This window comes from Pygocentrus nattereri, chromosome 13 (assembly GCF_015220715.1).
Source record: "Pygocentrus nattereri isolate fPygNat1 chromosome 13, fPygNat1.pri, whole genome shotgun sequence".
NCBI lineage: Eukaryota > Metazoa > Chordata > Actinopteri > Characiformes > Serrasalmidae > Pygocentrus > Pygocentrus nattereri.
In genome coordinates, this window is record NC_051223.1 from 28,908,334 (window position 1) to 28,922,908 (window position 14,575).

Sequence of the window (14,575 nt, forward strand, 5' to 3'; positions counted from 1 at the left end):
TAATTAATCGATAGAGTGCTTAATCAGCACAGAGGTCTTAACAGCTCCTGGTGTGCAAAGCAATGCCCTCCAACTGCAGCATGTTGCTTTTGGTCTTAGCTGGTGTTTTTTGACTGTTCTTTTTGTGTTTAAGTAGGAAGCGCAAAGTGTGAGGCGATGAACTCAGTTGTAGTGGTTAGAAAGAGAGTATAATGGCAGTGCCACAAATCCCCAGGGATTTAGTCACTGTTCTGGGCAGTGAGCCATCACTGACACTCAACTGGCTATGTATGGATAAAGAATTACCCTCTGGCTTGCTTCATATTCCAGCTTGCAAATGTGGAATTCAAGCCCACCTTTTAGTCTCAAAGAATGGTGCCAGTGGCCAAAGAATATTGGCCAGGATCCATATTGATGATTGGCATATTGACTGTTGATATACTTGTTGAGTTTGTAGATGAAGTTAATGGCCAAACTTTGACTCTTCATTCTCTGATGAAACTGCAGCATACACGTGTACATGCAAACAATCCTCAGGACAGAATTTACCCCTAAAACGTGCAAGGCCTTGTATATAGACCCATACATCATTTGACCTGTAAATGCTTCACCCTCAGATGTATTGTTTTATAGCAACTGTTTCTAGGTTGCACACTTTTTGGAGTGGCCTAAATCTTCCCAGGTGGAACGTATGTATTTGTAAGTTTTCATATCCTGAAATTTTAAACAGAACAATAAAATAAAAAGCCTAGAGACGACATGTACATGTTTAATCTAGAAAGTCTATTGTTTCCATATGCACCAATGTTAGTTTAGCACAAACATACTATATTCAAAGAAGAGCTAGCTGGTGTTTTTTTTTCTCGTTTTTTGGTCAAGTTTTGCGATTTAAGGCCCAAACTGAGGGCTGAGCTCTAATATTGATGGTTCAACAACGCTGGAGATGTTGGAGAGTGATTTATGTTTCACTGTGCTATTTAAAAAGCTTCTTCACAAGTATAACAAATCTAAGGTCAGGTAGAAACGAATAGATTGATATTAGGTTTCCTTAAGTCAGTTCATTATGTATATTGTATGTGGGTTTCAGCAACAAGTGAACCTTGTTAATTTACTATGGCTCATTTCACCAAAAGATGCCCACATAAGATGTAGCATGCCGTTCGAAGAGAAAAGACTACTGTTGATTGATACAAAGAGTGTTTGTGTATGTGTGTGTGTATGCATGTGTAAAGGGGATGGATAAAGAGACATAGGGTGGGTGAGCAATGTCTGGAATGTTGGATCATGTTGAAACTTGAACTCCTCTTGAAAGGCCTACAACAGCCATTTCAGCTGCACTTTTTCTCCTCCTCTGCTGTCATTTGTATAGTTCAGTCATGTATAGGCTGAGTGCCCGCTGCCCGCTGGCCACGGCATGCAGTTCTGTGGAACACCACTGTTGCTGCACAACAGGCTCTGTGATCTGGCCTGTGTGAGTGGGCTGTAGTGTAAGTTCCTTCTCATCCATCGGAAACCATTGCATGACCTTCACCATTACACGGAAGAGCGTTGAGCGTTCTCTGTACCAGGCCTGGGCACAGACACTCTGGGGGAGAATGGGCACAAGAGGACAAAAAACAACCATATTACATATTGCAGACACTCTTATCAACAGAAACAATCTAATCATGTTTCAGAGGAAAGCAAACAGAGTTTTTTCCAAGGCAGCCTCAAATATTTCAGCCTTCATCTCCAGCCTAATGTTACCCACTATTCATTCGTCTTTCTATGAATCCGCGAGTTAAAACTCTTAAAGAACATGGCATAAACCTCCATTTTTTCAACAAAAATTTACTACTGTCTCTTGCTGCTAATATTATGTTTGGCTGTAGTTTAGAATAAATATATTATGAAATATGACACTTTCTTAAAGAGACATTATTGGCACTTTATTACCAGCACTGTGGTGCATTCTTGACACATAAGAGTTACTAGAGAGAGTGATAGAGCTCGTAAACACTGACCCACTACTCCCAGGGAGATGTTGAGCCTTGTCTTGAAGAATCTTGAAGAATGGCTATAAAAACACACAATTATTATACATGGCAACCAAGAGGGAGCTGGTACAGTTTAAAGGCAGAAGGGCAAATGCTCAAACACCCTTGGGATCTATCTGTGCATGTGCCTGCTCTGTATAAAATAATGATGGTTAGAAACAGATGATAAACTTTAAACTGCATCCTCAGGTGCTCTAGACGGATACTGAAGTATTTCATTTGAAGTTTTAAACCACTGTGGGTATAAACATCCTCAACTCATTTAAATATACCTCTGGCCAGAAAATGTCCCTCATAAAATGTTCCTTCCTGTTCACAACTTCAAATGAAATTTTGAATTAGATCTGCTTTTAAAACAACATTCAAAAGAACTACCATTCCAAAGTTTAAACTCAGGTTCCCACCGTAGGAGTTTATTACTGAATTCACAGTATATATTAATAATGTTCACTGTAGTAGTGATCGACCAAGATGAAAATTCTTGGATTAAACTCTTTTGTGACAGTATGTAAGCTACAGTATGTGCAATGAGATTTCAACAGTTCAGTATTATCAACAACAGATACCAGTGGGTCATCTAAGGCACATGTCCTGAAGCTCCCCCTGCCCTGCACATGTTTGTGTTTCCTGCTCCAAAACACCCACTTTAGCTTAGGAGGGGCTTGTTAATGAACTGCGTAGTTGGATCAGGTGTGTTGGGAGCAATGAAAGCACTAAAATGTGTAGGGCAGGGGATACTACAGGACCACAGTTGGAAAGCACTGATCTGTGAATAAATGTGATCTGTGAGCAACTTTCTCTTCCCTGTCCCATCCATGTCTTATAACTCTTGAAGAAGCTGAAGTCAGCTTCTTTTTCACCAGCTTCTTGTTTAGATTTTCCTGTTTCATCTCAAATGGTGCTGCATTCTGGTGCCTCCAGCTAGCATAGCCATGGAAATTCCTGGGGGCCGCAAGCAGCTAAGAGGACAAAACGGTCCTCCTGCTTCACGGATGGATTTTTAAATATGCAATATAAAAGGTCTGACATGCAATCACTTTTGCAGTTCTGCATCTTTTTTTTATTTTCAGCTCCTGCCAAAGCTGTATATCCTGCCCAATATTTATTATATTTTAAATTATTTTCATAAGTGAAATACATATGATGAGGCTGATGTTGACTTTCTATTCACCAGCTTCTTGTTCAGATTTTCCCATTCCATCTTAAATGGTGAGGCAGTTACGTGCCTCAGGAGAAATATGGCTCAAATGTGTTATCCCACTGATTAGCTTTTATGAATGGCTAAGTTAGAGAGATATTGGCCAATTGCATATTTGAGCTGAAAATCGACACATAGCTGATATCGTCCACCTCTAGTCGCTTGTGATACAAAACAGTAGCTACAGATTACTTAAGTGTGCTAGAAAAGATTTTCCTTTTTACTTTTGTTGTTTTTGCTTTAATTGGTTATCAAGCAGAATGGCATATTTTAAAGTGGCATTAAACCTTAAGTGGAGAGGTCTTTTTTTCTCCTTGACACTTGACATGAAGAAAGGTTCCACACGGCTGACATTTTCACGGTTGTTCTGCTGCCACTCAAACAGTTTGAACAGGTCTACACTGACTGGTGCACGAGAGCGAAGGTGGAAAAATGTGTTTTAATCACTGCCATCAGGAATAAGCCTTTCTTGGCCCTTTGTAGGCCTATTAGATCTTTTTTGTTTTAACATTTTTGGCCTTTTTTTCCTTTGGGCTAAATGAAAATGCCCCTTTTCAGTAGCTGAAATTGTGGTGCATTACTACATTTTAGAATCATCTACAAGTCTGTTTGTCATTCTGGGCTGTTTTTCTCAGAGCTTTCTAGCTTTCTTTTCATTATTTGAAAGATGGAAGGCAGCAGAAAACTAGCATGCACAATTTTATATATTTATCTACACCTAAATCCGTTTTTTTAAATTGTTAAAAATAAAACACTGGTAATGAACCTTTAAACAATGATTCCAAACTTTCAAATAGTTGTGTATGTGACAACCATGAAACACCAAGATTGAAGTATTCAGAGACAGCAGTTAACTGTGATAACTTCATGACTCCAGTCTATAAAATCAGAAATCATGTTTTGTGAGAAAAAAAACTCTTTTGTATGGCTCAGAGAAGAGAGATTTGTTTGTGATGGACTAGATGCCAAACAATGTGGGGTGAAAGAATCTATTCCATCTTGTATTGTTCCCACCATTCTGAATTGAGCAGATTTCTGCAGTGTGTTTGAAGAGCAGAGAGAGCAGGAGAGGCAGGCTGGGATGCAGTGAGGCCGCTGTCTGATGGTGATGTGCTAAGCTGGATATGGAGAAGTGTTTGAGCAAGTGCAGATGAGAAGGAGTGTTTGACTGGAGTAAATGGTAGCGTGAAACCTTGATCAGGTCTGTAGAGAGACAGGATGGGGCAGGTGGCTGTGTGTGCACGGTCTGGTAAGTGTGAGCTTCTTGTTTAAAGTGATGTGACGTTTCAGGTTTCAGCTGATAATGGCCAAAGGTAAACAGTTTTAGTAGGATCATGCACCTTTCATTTCTTCCCTACATTTCGCAGCTTGGCAAGAAAATCGTGGTCTGTCTGCTTTAAATGTAGACTACAGTAGATCTGTAACTTTATTAGTGTTCAAACTGTACTCTAGGAATGAGTTCTCTTATAAACCGAGTCTAAAGGGGTACACGGCAAAATAAGGGTCAAGCTCAAGACCTAAAAATAATCCTTCTCTTTGAGACCAAGTCTTTACCTAGTCTTTAACTGATATCAGTCTTTTCAAACTATTTGGTGGCCTATTAAAGTGAGCAATACCCTTAAAAAAAACTTGAAATAAAAGAATTCTAGAATTATTATTTTTATTTTGCTATGCTGTTTAAATGAAGTTATATAATTACATAATGAATTGCATAGTTCTTCAATGATATTGCATTTGCATTTAGTTTACATTCTGTATCAACAGGTTTCAGCTTGTTTTGATATCAGTAATTGGCACAAAAAATGTAAAGGATGTTTTCTTTCAGCAGAACAAACCTAAACATAAAGCATTAACTCTTCGTCAAATTCAAATCTTAATAAAAATTCTTCTACTTATAACAACACATGCGATATTGATTGAAAATTTGACAACACCGATATCCGGTATTTTGAACATACACATCTTTACATCTTGGACGTACAAAACTGCTTTTTGTAAAGTCTGCTGCACACACACCATCCAAAAATTTGAAACCAGTTTTTAATGGAGTGCTTCATGACTGAGTTCTGTTCAGTACCTTAGTGTGTTATGGCACACCACATTACTACATTAAATTAAAGCCATATTAAGACCACAGAAAGCCACATTAGATCTCAAGTCTTTATCACTTGGCTAAATGAAAAAAAAAACACCTAAGAAATGATTTGTTTTTCGTGAGTCAGTTCATATTGGTGACAGGATAAAGGAAGAAAATGCAAATAAATAGTTGGTCTCAGTTGAAACCAGATACTAAATTATACATAGCAAATTATACATAGCTAAAACCAAGACAAGTCCTAGTTTAAATAATATAAAAGTCCAAATACAAGATAATAGAAAAAAAACTGCCAGTTTAGTCCAGACTTGAGTCCAAAGCTATAGGTTTCTCAAAGAACCAAAGAAGGGCGTTTCTTTTGCAGCTTTTCAAAGAATGTTTATGCACACATAATGACTATAAATACCGAACCTGTATTAGTAAACAAGGACAATGTGCTATTTCTGACAATGACATGTAATTCCATGCTGATCACAGCCTGACTTTTGTATAGCAGACGTTTCTTACACATATTTTTTTGTGTTAGGACGTCTCTGATGTTGTGTTTGAAAGAAAAAAATGACAGTGTCTCGTCCTGTTAGGAAATAAGTGAGGTAAGAAATGCTGTGTGGCTTTTTTAATGATGACACAGCTCTAGCGCTCTGTAGCAGTGAGGGGATGGACTGCTTTCAGTCGCTGACAGTTTGAATACAACTCTTGTTCAGCATCTTTTCACTCAGTGACCTAGATCACGTTTCCTTTCTGTTTTCAAGTGGGGCTTTTATTTATAAATATTGCTTTTTTTCTTTTTGTAAAGTCGATACAGTCATATATTGATTGTTTCACATGATAAATTATGTGAATGATGGTTTAATAGGTGTGTAGGACTGGCTGTGACATTGGTGACACTGGAATTTAGTACTCTTAACCTGAATTATGCATTTGTAAACCCAGTGACAGTGCTTTAGATTGGAGGATGGCAGAGTTTTTATCTGATCACATATGTTAGTCTTTGCTGAGAATGTCTAGCTCCTTGAGAAAGTGAAGGCCTGAAACCGTGGATAGGTGAATTGTTACTAAACGTTTGGCTTCCTCTGTTATGAATCAAAGTCTATGCTGAACTAGGAGATTGCATTAGGGTGTAAACACAGTGCTTTTAGTATTTCACTTATTATTAACTCTCAGATCATTAGGAACTAGTCAGTTAGTCCTGCCAAAGGTAAAGATTAAACATTAGAATCAGTGTTTAGCTAACATGCTGCTCTTTATTGGAACCAATTGAGGGAGAGCATTATATAAGCCCTGATATTCTCTCTTGTAACTGCATTTTATCATCCTAATTTCACTTTTAATTCGATTTTAAAGTTGAGTGATTCTTCACTTATCAAATCTCATTTTAATCACGTTTTAATTTTGGTACTCCTTTATGTTTTAGCCTCCTTTACTTTGTAAATTAGAATTTGAATTATCTTTGTAGTCCATCATTTGTAATGACCTTTGAATGACCATTGTGTATAAAAGGTGCTGTATAAATAAGTTTGCCTTGCTTTAATAGTGACAGTTATAAATAGATACCAGGTTTTATGTGGCACAGTTTAAAAAGGATAAGGTTCATGTTCCTTTTACTGCTGACTGTACATCCAGGGAATGGTAGGCCTAGACAGTTGTGCAAATGGACGAATGAACAGCAGTCTAGAACTTGATGGCAGCAACGCATCTCAAAAAAGGTGCAACAAAAGGCTGAATTTACAACTAACTCACATGACTGGGTATAAAAAGAGCATTTCATAGAGGCAAAGGTTCACCAATTTGGGAAAAGCTGTGTCTAAATATTGTGGGACAATTTCAGAAAAATGTTCCTCAAGGAAAATTTGTGAAGACTTTGGGTATCCCACTATCTACAGTGCATAATACCAGCAAAAGATTCAGAGAATCTAGAGAAATCCCTGTACGCAAGGGACAAGGCTGACGTTCAATATTGGATGCTCATGATCTTCTGTCGGGTTGCGTTGCGTTTAAACAGGCCTGATGCTGTACTGAAAATCACTGTGTGTGCTCAGGGACACTTCCAGAAATCATTGTCTGTGAACACAGTTTGCCGTGCAATCCACAAATGGAAGTGAAAGCTGTATCATACAGAGAAGAAGCCATATGTCAACATGATCCAGAAACGCCACCGTTTTCTCTGAGCCAAAGCTCATTTAAAATGGATTGAGGCAAAATGGAAAACTGTTCTGTGGTCAGATGAATCAAAATTTTTAATTCTTTTTGGAAACCATGGTTCCTGTGTCCTGCAGACTCAGGAGGAGAGGGACCATCCAGCTTGCTATTAGTGCACAGTTCAAAAGCCTGTGTCTCTGATGGTATAGGGTTGGATTAGTGCCTATGGTGTGGGCAGCTTACACATCTGGAAAGTTACTGTCAATGCTGAACAGTAGACATAGGTTTTAGAACAACATGGACTCCCATCCAGACGTTTCTTTCAGGGAAGGCCTTGCATATTTCAGCAAGGTAATGCTAAACTACATGCCGCATCCATCACAACAGCATGGTTTCACAGTCTGCAAGTTCGCAAGTCCTGGTGCTGAACTGGCCTGCCTGCAGTCCAGACCTGTCACCAATAGAAAACATTTGGTGCATCAGGAAAGAAAAATCCAGCAAAGAAGACCCAGGATTGTTGAGCATCTAGAATCCTACATCAGACAAGAAAAGGACAACATTCCTCTCCCAAAACTCCAGCAACTGGTCTCCTCACTTCCCAAACATTTACAGACAGTTGTTAAAAGAAGAGAGAATGCTACACAATGGCAGTCGTGGCCCTGTCTCAACTTTTTTGACATGCATTGCTGCCATCAAGTTCTAAATGAGTTAATGTTTTTCATGAAATCGTAAAATGTCTCACTTTCAACATCTGATATGTGTTCTTTGTTTTCTTGTGAACAAATATGTGTCTATGAGATATGCAGATCATTGTATTCTGTTTTTATTTACATTTATTTACATTCTACACAGTGTTCCAACTTTTTTGGAATTGGAATGACTTTGTACATGCATATTGTGTGCCCACAAGAGAAAGAATTAACCTACTTGGGATTTAGGTTCCCTAGGGCTTTAATACGAAATTCTTTATTAAAATTAATGTATTTTTTACATTGTATTTTGTTGCTGCCATTTAAAAGCAATAAGCTGCTCAAGGTCACACTTTGCCACCTAATCAAAGGAATTTTTAGGCATTCCACTTCACATCATGTCTATAATGCATGACCTCTCATGGCTTTTTGCTTTAATCTGCACTTAAGTGGTTGACATATTGCTATTGTACCATATGGCAGAAATAAAACGTAGTGACAAACCTGTCATATAATTATTCATATTAGCTTGATGTAATATCTTTGATTAATGCTGGTGTTTTGCATTAGTGTTGTGATTGCTAATTAATGAGAAGAACAGAATCCCAGGATTCTTCTCTCAGACAGTGTTTGAAAAAGTATTTATAGCTGTTCATTCATCCTAAGCATCAGATAAGATGCTGAATTATAGAGATTATTTATAGAGATATATATATTTAAAATTGATGAAATAATATCTGTGACATTGAAGACATAGGCAGTTTGAAGCTCTTATTGTAAGTTTATTCAAGGCAAATCTCTCCTAATTTGGTTTGTTACATGCCTACACTGTCGCCAAGGCAGCACTGTTTGGACAACTTACAGTAATGAAGCCATTTGTAAGCACTGGCTTTTCCCTCTGATGACATTACTCTAGAGGTACTCTGGAATTTCAGTTACTCATACACTGCTTTGCTTATCTGCCTTACTGGAAAAAGGGCAAAATCATTTCTAATCTAGTGTTTCAATGCGTTCCTATGTTTCTTTTGTTACCTCAACTAACCAAACAGACGTCTTCCATAAGGAACTTTGAGTAAGCTTGACATAACAATAACACAGTTCCATCAGTCTCCAGCTGCTTTAGAAAGGTGGAAAAGCTGATGAGCTAAAAGTGTGAAACAAGTGCTTTCTTGCCATAGCAGCATCATGCCTCATGTTTTTCTAATGGAGGGATCAGCAGTTGACAGATTTGTTGAACATGTCACATTCTGTTCTGACAGATTTTTCCACCATCTTCTTATTGTTTTTGCAGAGTTACTGGGCTCAACAAAGAAACTGAATGTCAACTACCAGGACGCAGATGGGTGAGTGCTGTGTTTGACATTATGAGTAAAGTTGCTCTAAGAGAACGCCACCTCCTTTTTCAGCTTTTTGGTTTTCAGATGTGTGGCTGACATGCTTGGTTGTTGTACAAATTTCTGTGCATGGCAAGTTAATTACCTACATCGTGAGCTCATAGTTGAACGTTTTAATGCAGAGGCAATTTCTGCCTTTTTACAGTACAGTATTTAAATACAGTATTTAAGTTAATACTATAATTTCTCATTGCTTTTATATGATTATTTGACATATTTTATGGACATAATCTGACATGGCTGAAAGATTGTAGATTTTATTTTTTGTCACAAACTACCATTTTGAGTATTTTGACTATATCCAAACATATGAACAGAAATATACTTAACACTTATTCCTTTTTTATTGTTAATAAGTAAATCAGTAACCAGCCTATAATGACCTGAATGTCGTTCTGAATGTGTGCACGCTCACTCAGAGGCTATCAGAGTGAATCTAACAATAAAGGCAAGTGAAAGCTCCATGCTCTTTCATACAGTGATACCAAACACAGTATCACACAGAATGCTCCACCACGTACTGATACATATTAAATACACCAAGTGTGGACATGAATGTGGCCCTACTCCTCTGGAGAAGGGCTTGAACGAATTGGGCAGAATGTCAAGTTCCATTTTTTCTAATTAATGTGGTGACTGTGATGTAAATGTAATTTTTCACCCAGAAGACCAGCACATCTATTTTTTGAGCTTGAGGCTTGAGCACAGAGTGTAGTATGCCAGACTGCTGCTGATTCACAGACTCTGTGTTATTAGGTTAAATTTCCTTAGTTAAAACTTGTTTAGACAACTTTAAATAATGTAGGATATAATGGAAATTAGAGCTCTTGAGATTAGAAAATTGCACTCACATTTCAGACAGCAATTTTCATATAAAAAGGTTTCAACTTTAATTGTTCGTTCATTTCTGAAGGCAGATTTGAATGAGTTAAAGTGATCTTCACCAGAGTTTCTCAATGTGTTGCCAAACAATTCAGACAATATATTATAACTGTGGTCATTCTTGTATTTGTTGAGATTCTGACATGCCAAGATTAAAGCAGAGAGAGAGAGGGAGAGAGACAGCAAGAGAGAAAGATGAAAGAAAAGGAGGAGGGAAGGGAGGGGGGCGAGGAATAAATTAATTTTTTTTAAAATACACTATTAAATACACTATTAAAATGAAGACATTAAAGCTGTTATAACGTCATAAATAAATAAAACAATTAAAAACATTTATATATATATATATATATATATATATATATATATATATATATATATATATATATATACACACACACACACACACATATGAAAGAGTTATTTTGAATTCTGCTTTGAGTATGACAATAGTCAAGCTATTCACTGTGCTGTTAGTTAATAACATTCATGATCTTAACATTTGCAAACTCAAAACACACAGAACTAAGTGCTTCAGTAGGTTCATCATGAAATAAACAGAAGACAATCCTGCAATGCTTGTATGTTCCTGTATCAGATTTGAGATTCACTTCCCTGAAATCAATTGGTTATGACCTTGACTTTGTTAGCATGGTCATCTTGTATGTGTTGCATATACAGTTTGGAAAAGAAAAAGTGTTTATGTTTCAACGCTTTTCCCTGCAAACAAGGTTTAACATGGAAAACACTTTGCGCCTTCACGGCAGGGTGAACTTGCTTTTCTTTCACTCTGGTTCTGCTTTATCTCTTGCAGTTGTGTAAACCTCTATGCACTGAATTCTTCATATGAACCTGTGGTATTTCCAGTTGTGCACAATTAGTTTGTTATTTTCCCTGTGCTATGGACACTGACAACTTCTGCAGATCTAACTTCAGCATAACTTAGTAAATTAACTCTGAGAGTGAAGGGTCTCTGCAGTTTTCTGCTCTGCTGATACTGTTCCAGTGCTCCATATGGCACATTGTAATCTATTGTCTTCAAACTTGAAAACCTCTCTTCCTGGAGAGGTGATGAGTTTGACAAAACCCAAAGTGAGGTAAAAATAAAGGGAGGAAATTAACTGCATCAGAAATGGGCTTCAGGAGTAATCCACAGTGACTGTCCCATTTAAGGAGGAATGATTGGAGGAATGCCATCGCTGTTGTCTTGGTGGCATGGAACAGTATAAGGTTGAAACAGTTAAACTGAGCTATGAAAAAATATATTTAAGCTGAAGAATATCCATAATGACATGTAGGCTGCTGTAGAATGTGAGGGTCTCGTTGTTCAGATGAGACAAAAGCAGTGGAGAGTTGAAAGCTCTGATAGAGTCAGGGGTAGAATATTAGCATGTTTGAGTACTAATTTGTGCTTTCATGAGCAGGAGGGGAAGAGCTGAGAAATGGCCTCCTCAGGGAGCAGCAGCCGAGGAAGAGGAAAAACATTTCATTATTCATCACTGCTACTGGCACTGTTCGCTCCACCACCCTACTTTCTTTCTTTCTTTCTTTCTTTCTTGGTGTATTTTTGCAGCCGATCAATCAAATAAGTAATTGATTTAATTTGTTCTATTTGCATGTCCTGTATCATTGCATCTTTGGCTCTTTTCTTGACTATGATGATTTTATGAAAGTTAGTGATGAGTTGACTTTTGAGAAGTGATGAGTGATAAATTACCATGTGTTGGTTGTCTTGCTGTGCATTTGGTTTACATTATCTCATTATAGTTATATAACTACATAATTAATTACATCATTGTTTCACATTCAGCTTATATTCAGTATTAACAAGTTCTGGTTAGCATTTCAGACATCCCTCCTGATAATACATGCATGTAATGAGGCAGGCTGCATGTGCAGAGAAGCTGTATTAGGAACTCATAGTCATCAATCCATAATCAATGAGCTATAATAGAAAATAATTCAACAATAAGCAAGAAGAGGCACTTTAAGGCATATACATGGGACATCTGGGAGGGTTAACGTTAGCTGAGATGCCTCTAGGTGCTGAGCTTCAAGTGATGACTTGTGGTTCAGATGTGTGTCACTCACTAACCGCATTTGGTTTAACACTTATACTCATACACGCATTTGGTTTAACATCTACTCATACACAGCTGTGTGTCTGGGGCGTGAAGCACTATCAGTGTGTTTTTCACGCTTGGGTTAGTGTTTTGTGCAGCCAGACGAGAAGTGAACTTGTCATTGATGGTGGTATTATGAGCAACTCTAATGCTGGAGTTCTTTTCTTCTGAGGTGTGATATGAGCGTGGGGACGGGTGGGCTGTCCTTTCCTGTAGATGGAGGTTTAGATCATCTGCACTACATGAGGGAACATGCTGGATCACTTTGTCATGGCAGTGTGACAGGAGAGGCGATACAAAGCATAGGCTTTAGAAAACACTGCTGTGGTTGCCTCTCTGTGATAAAGTGTGTGTGTGTTTTCATACATTTTCATTACAATTTCTGATTTTGTTGGCAACCAGAAAAGCAGGGCTAAGCTACAATCCCAGGACAAAATGGCCCTAGCTCTTTCTTTCTTTCTATAGGGCAAGGGGGCAATAGTAGAGGGCAATAATTCAGTAATTATAGTAAGCAGTGCAAACTGAATTAGTCTTCAGTTATGGGAGTAAGTAATAGATGTCTGGACTCAGCAGTGGGTGCTAAACATTTTAGAGCTCACAGTTTGGATTAAATATTACACACACACACACAGAACTTTTGACTAGGGTCAGATCAGTAGTGTATTTGGTCTACTTTGCTAAAGCAGTTGCTCATTGAGAAACTTTTTTTTTGGTGGCAAGCACAGTGCATTTCATATCCAAGATCATTCAACCAAGAACACAGACAGGCTGGATAAAGCACTGTCTGAAGATTCCACCTTGATATCAAGTTACACAAATACCTCAAAAAGCATTTTATCTCTCAGACACATGGAATATTATACCTTTTGATGATCCTGATTTTTTGACTCCTCAATTTTTAGTGTTGTATTACCTAATGCCAAACAATGAGTTTGAACTGAGGTGTTTCCCCTCTGGTAACTTACCTTCATCTACCACACTGCTCATTGTAGTGTAAGACACATCAGTTTGAAGAAACTGAATCTGTTTCTGTGCACTGCAGTGTCTGTGAATGAGGCTTTGTATTAAATGTGTAGTAGCACTCACTGGACCTCTTGTAAAAGTTCTGCTTCTCTATACATATGAAATGAGAAATCTAAATGAAAGCAAGAATTATTAGTAGAAACTCATCCTCTTGTGAACAAGTCTAGAGAGAATTTTTAACTTTCTGTTCCTCTGATACATTTTTTATCACAAATTATATTTTTATCATGCTCAGACAGAGGGGTTTTGTTGGGATTAATGCTGTTTCACCAGATCCAGCCTGCCAATGCATGAAGGAGTCTGAGTGTGACTCCACAGAGGAAAAGTCAGCTTAATCTGGGGCTAATTATACAGTTATTACTTGTACTGACACGTGTTTTAACTTGCCATTCTTAGAGCACTGTGGGTGGACGTCAGAAAGTTTGTCCGCTACGTTTTCCCAAAGACTTAAGGCGCTTATTTAAACACCAAATGAACCCCAGTCCACAGAGATTTAAGAAACAGCCTATCCCATGACTCAGCTGTGTTCCTTTTGCTTTGCCCTCACTTTTAATATTCCTCACATTTCAGGGTGTTTTCAATACTGGATTATGATAAATATCTCTGTCCTATTATCCCATTTCAATTCAGTGCCATCCTTTGAAATGCCAGGAAGATGTGGAAAAAATGTCTTTTGTTGGTGTTTGTTTGTGTCCCAGCCTGGGACTAACTTGACGTCTAGAAATCCCAGAAAGTCTGATGTATGTGATTATGTGAGCATGACTGTTGGAACATTTGATTCTTGTTATGACTGTGCACAGTGTATGAAAGATAAATATGATTTTTGTGTCTTCAGTCACTTCCGAGTATTGTCTCAGTTCATTGATAATTTATAATGCTAGACTACAAATATAGGTATAGAGGCCCATTAGACAGTTGCTCATAGCGCATTGTGCACTGGCAGGCTGTTCAAAAAACAGCTAACAAAAAATTTCAAAAACAATTGATTCTGTATGCTTTTCACTCTAGCAAAAGGAG

General features: G+C 37.8%; 1 protein-coding gene across 7 annotated transcripts in view; it reads left to right on the top strand.

Annotated features, from left to right (window-relative positions):
- The window catches only part of si:ch211-119c20.2 (caskin-2), a 57,559-nt gene that overhangs the window by 7,974 nt on the left and 35,010 nt on the right, over window positions 1-14,575 (top strand). For 6 of the 7 annotated variants that reach the window (XM_017702502.2, XM_017702511.2, XM_017702519.2 and 3 more), the window contains exon 3: window positions 9,428-9,479. In XM_017702502.2, coding sequence (XP_017557991.2) covers window positions 9,428-9,479 — 52 coding nt within the window. Of the gene's footprint in view, window positions 1-4,306; window positions 4,463-9,427; window positions 9,480-14,575 lie in introns of those variants that run through there. The other variant, XM_017702526.2, reaches the window with a different exon arrangement.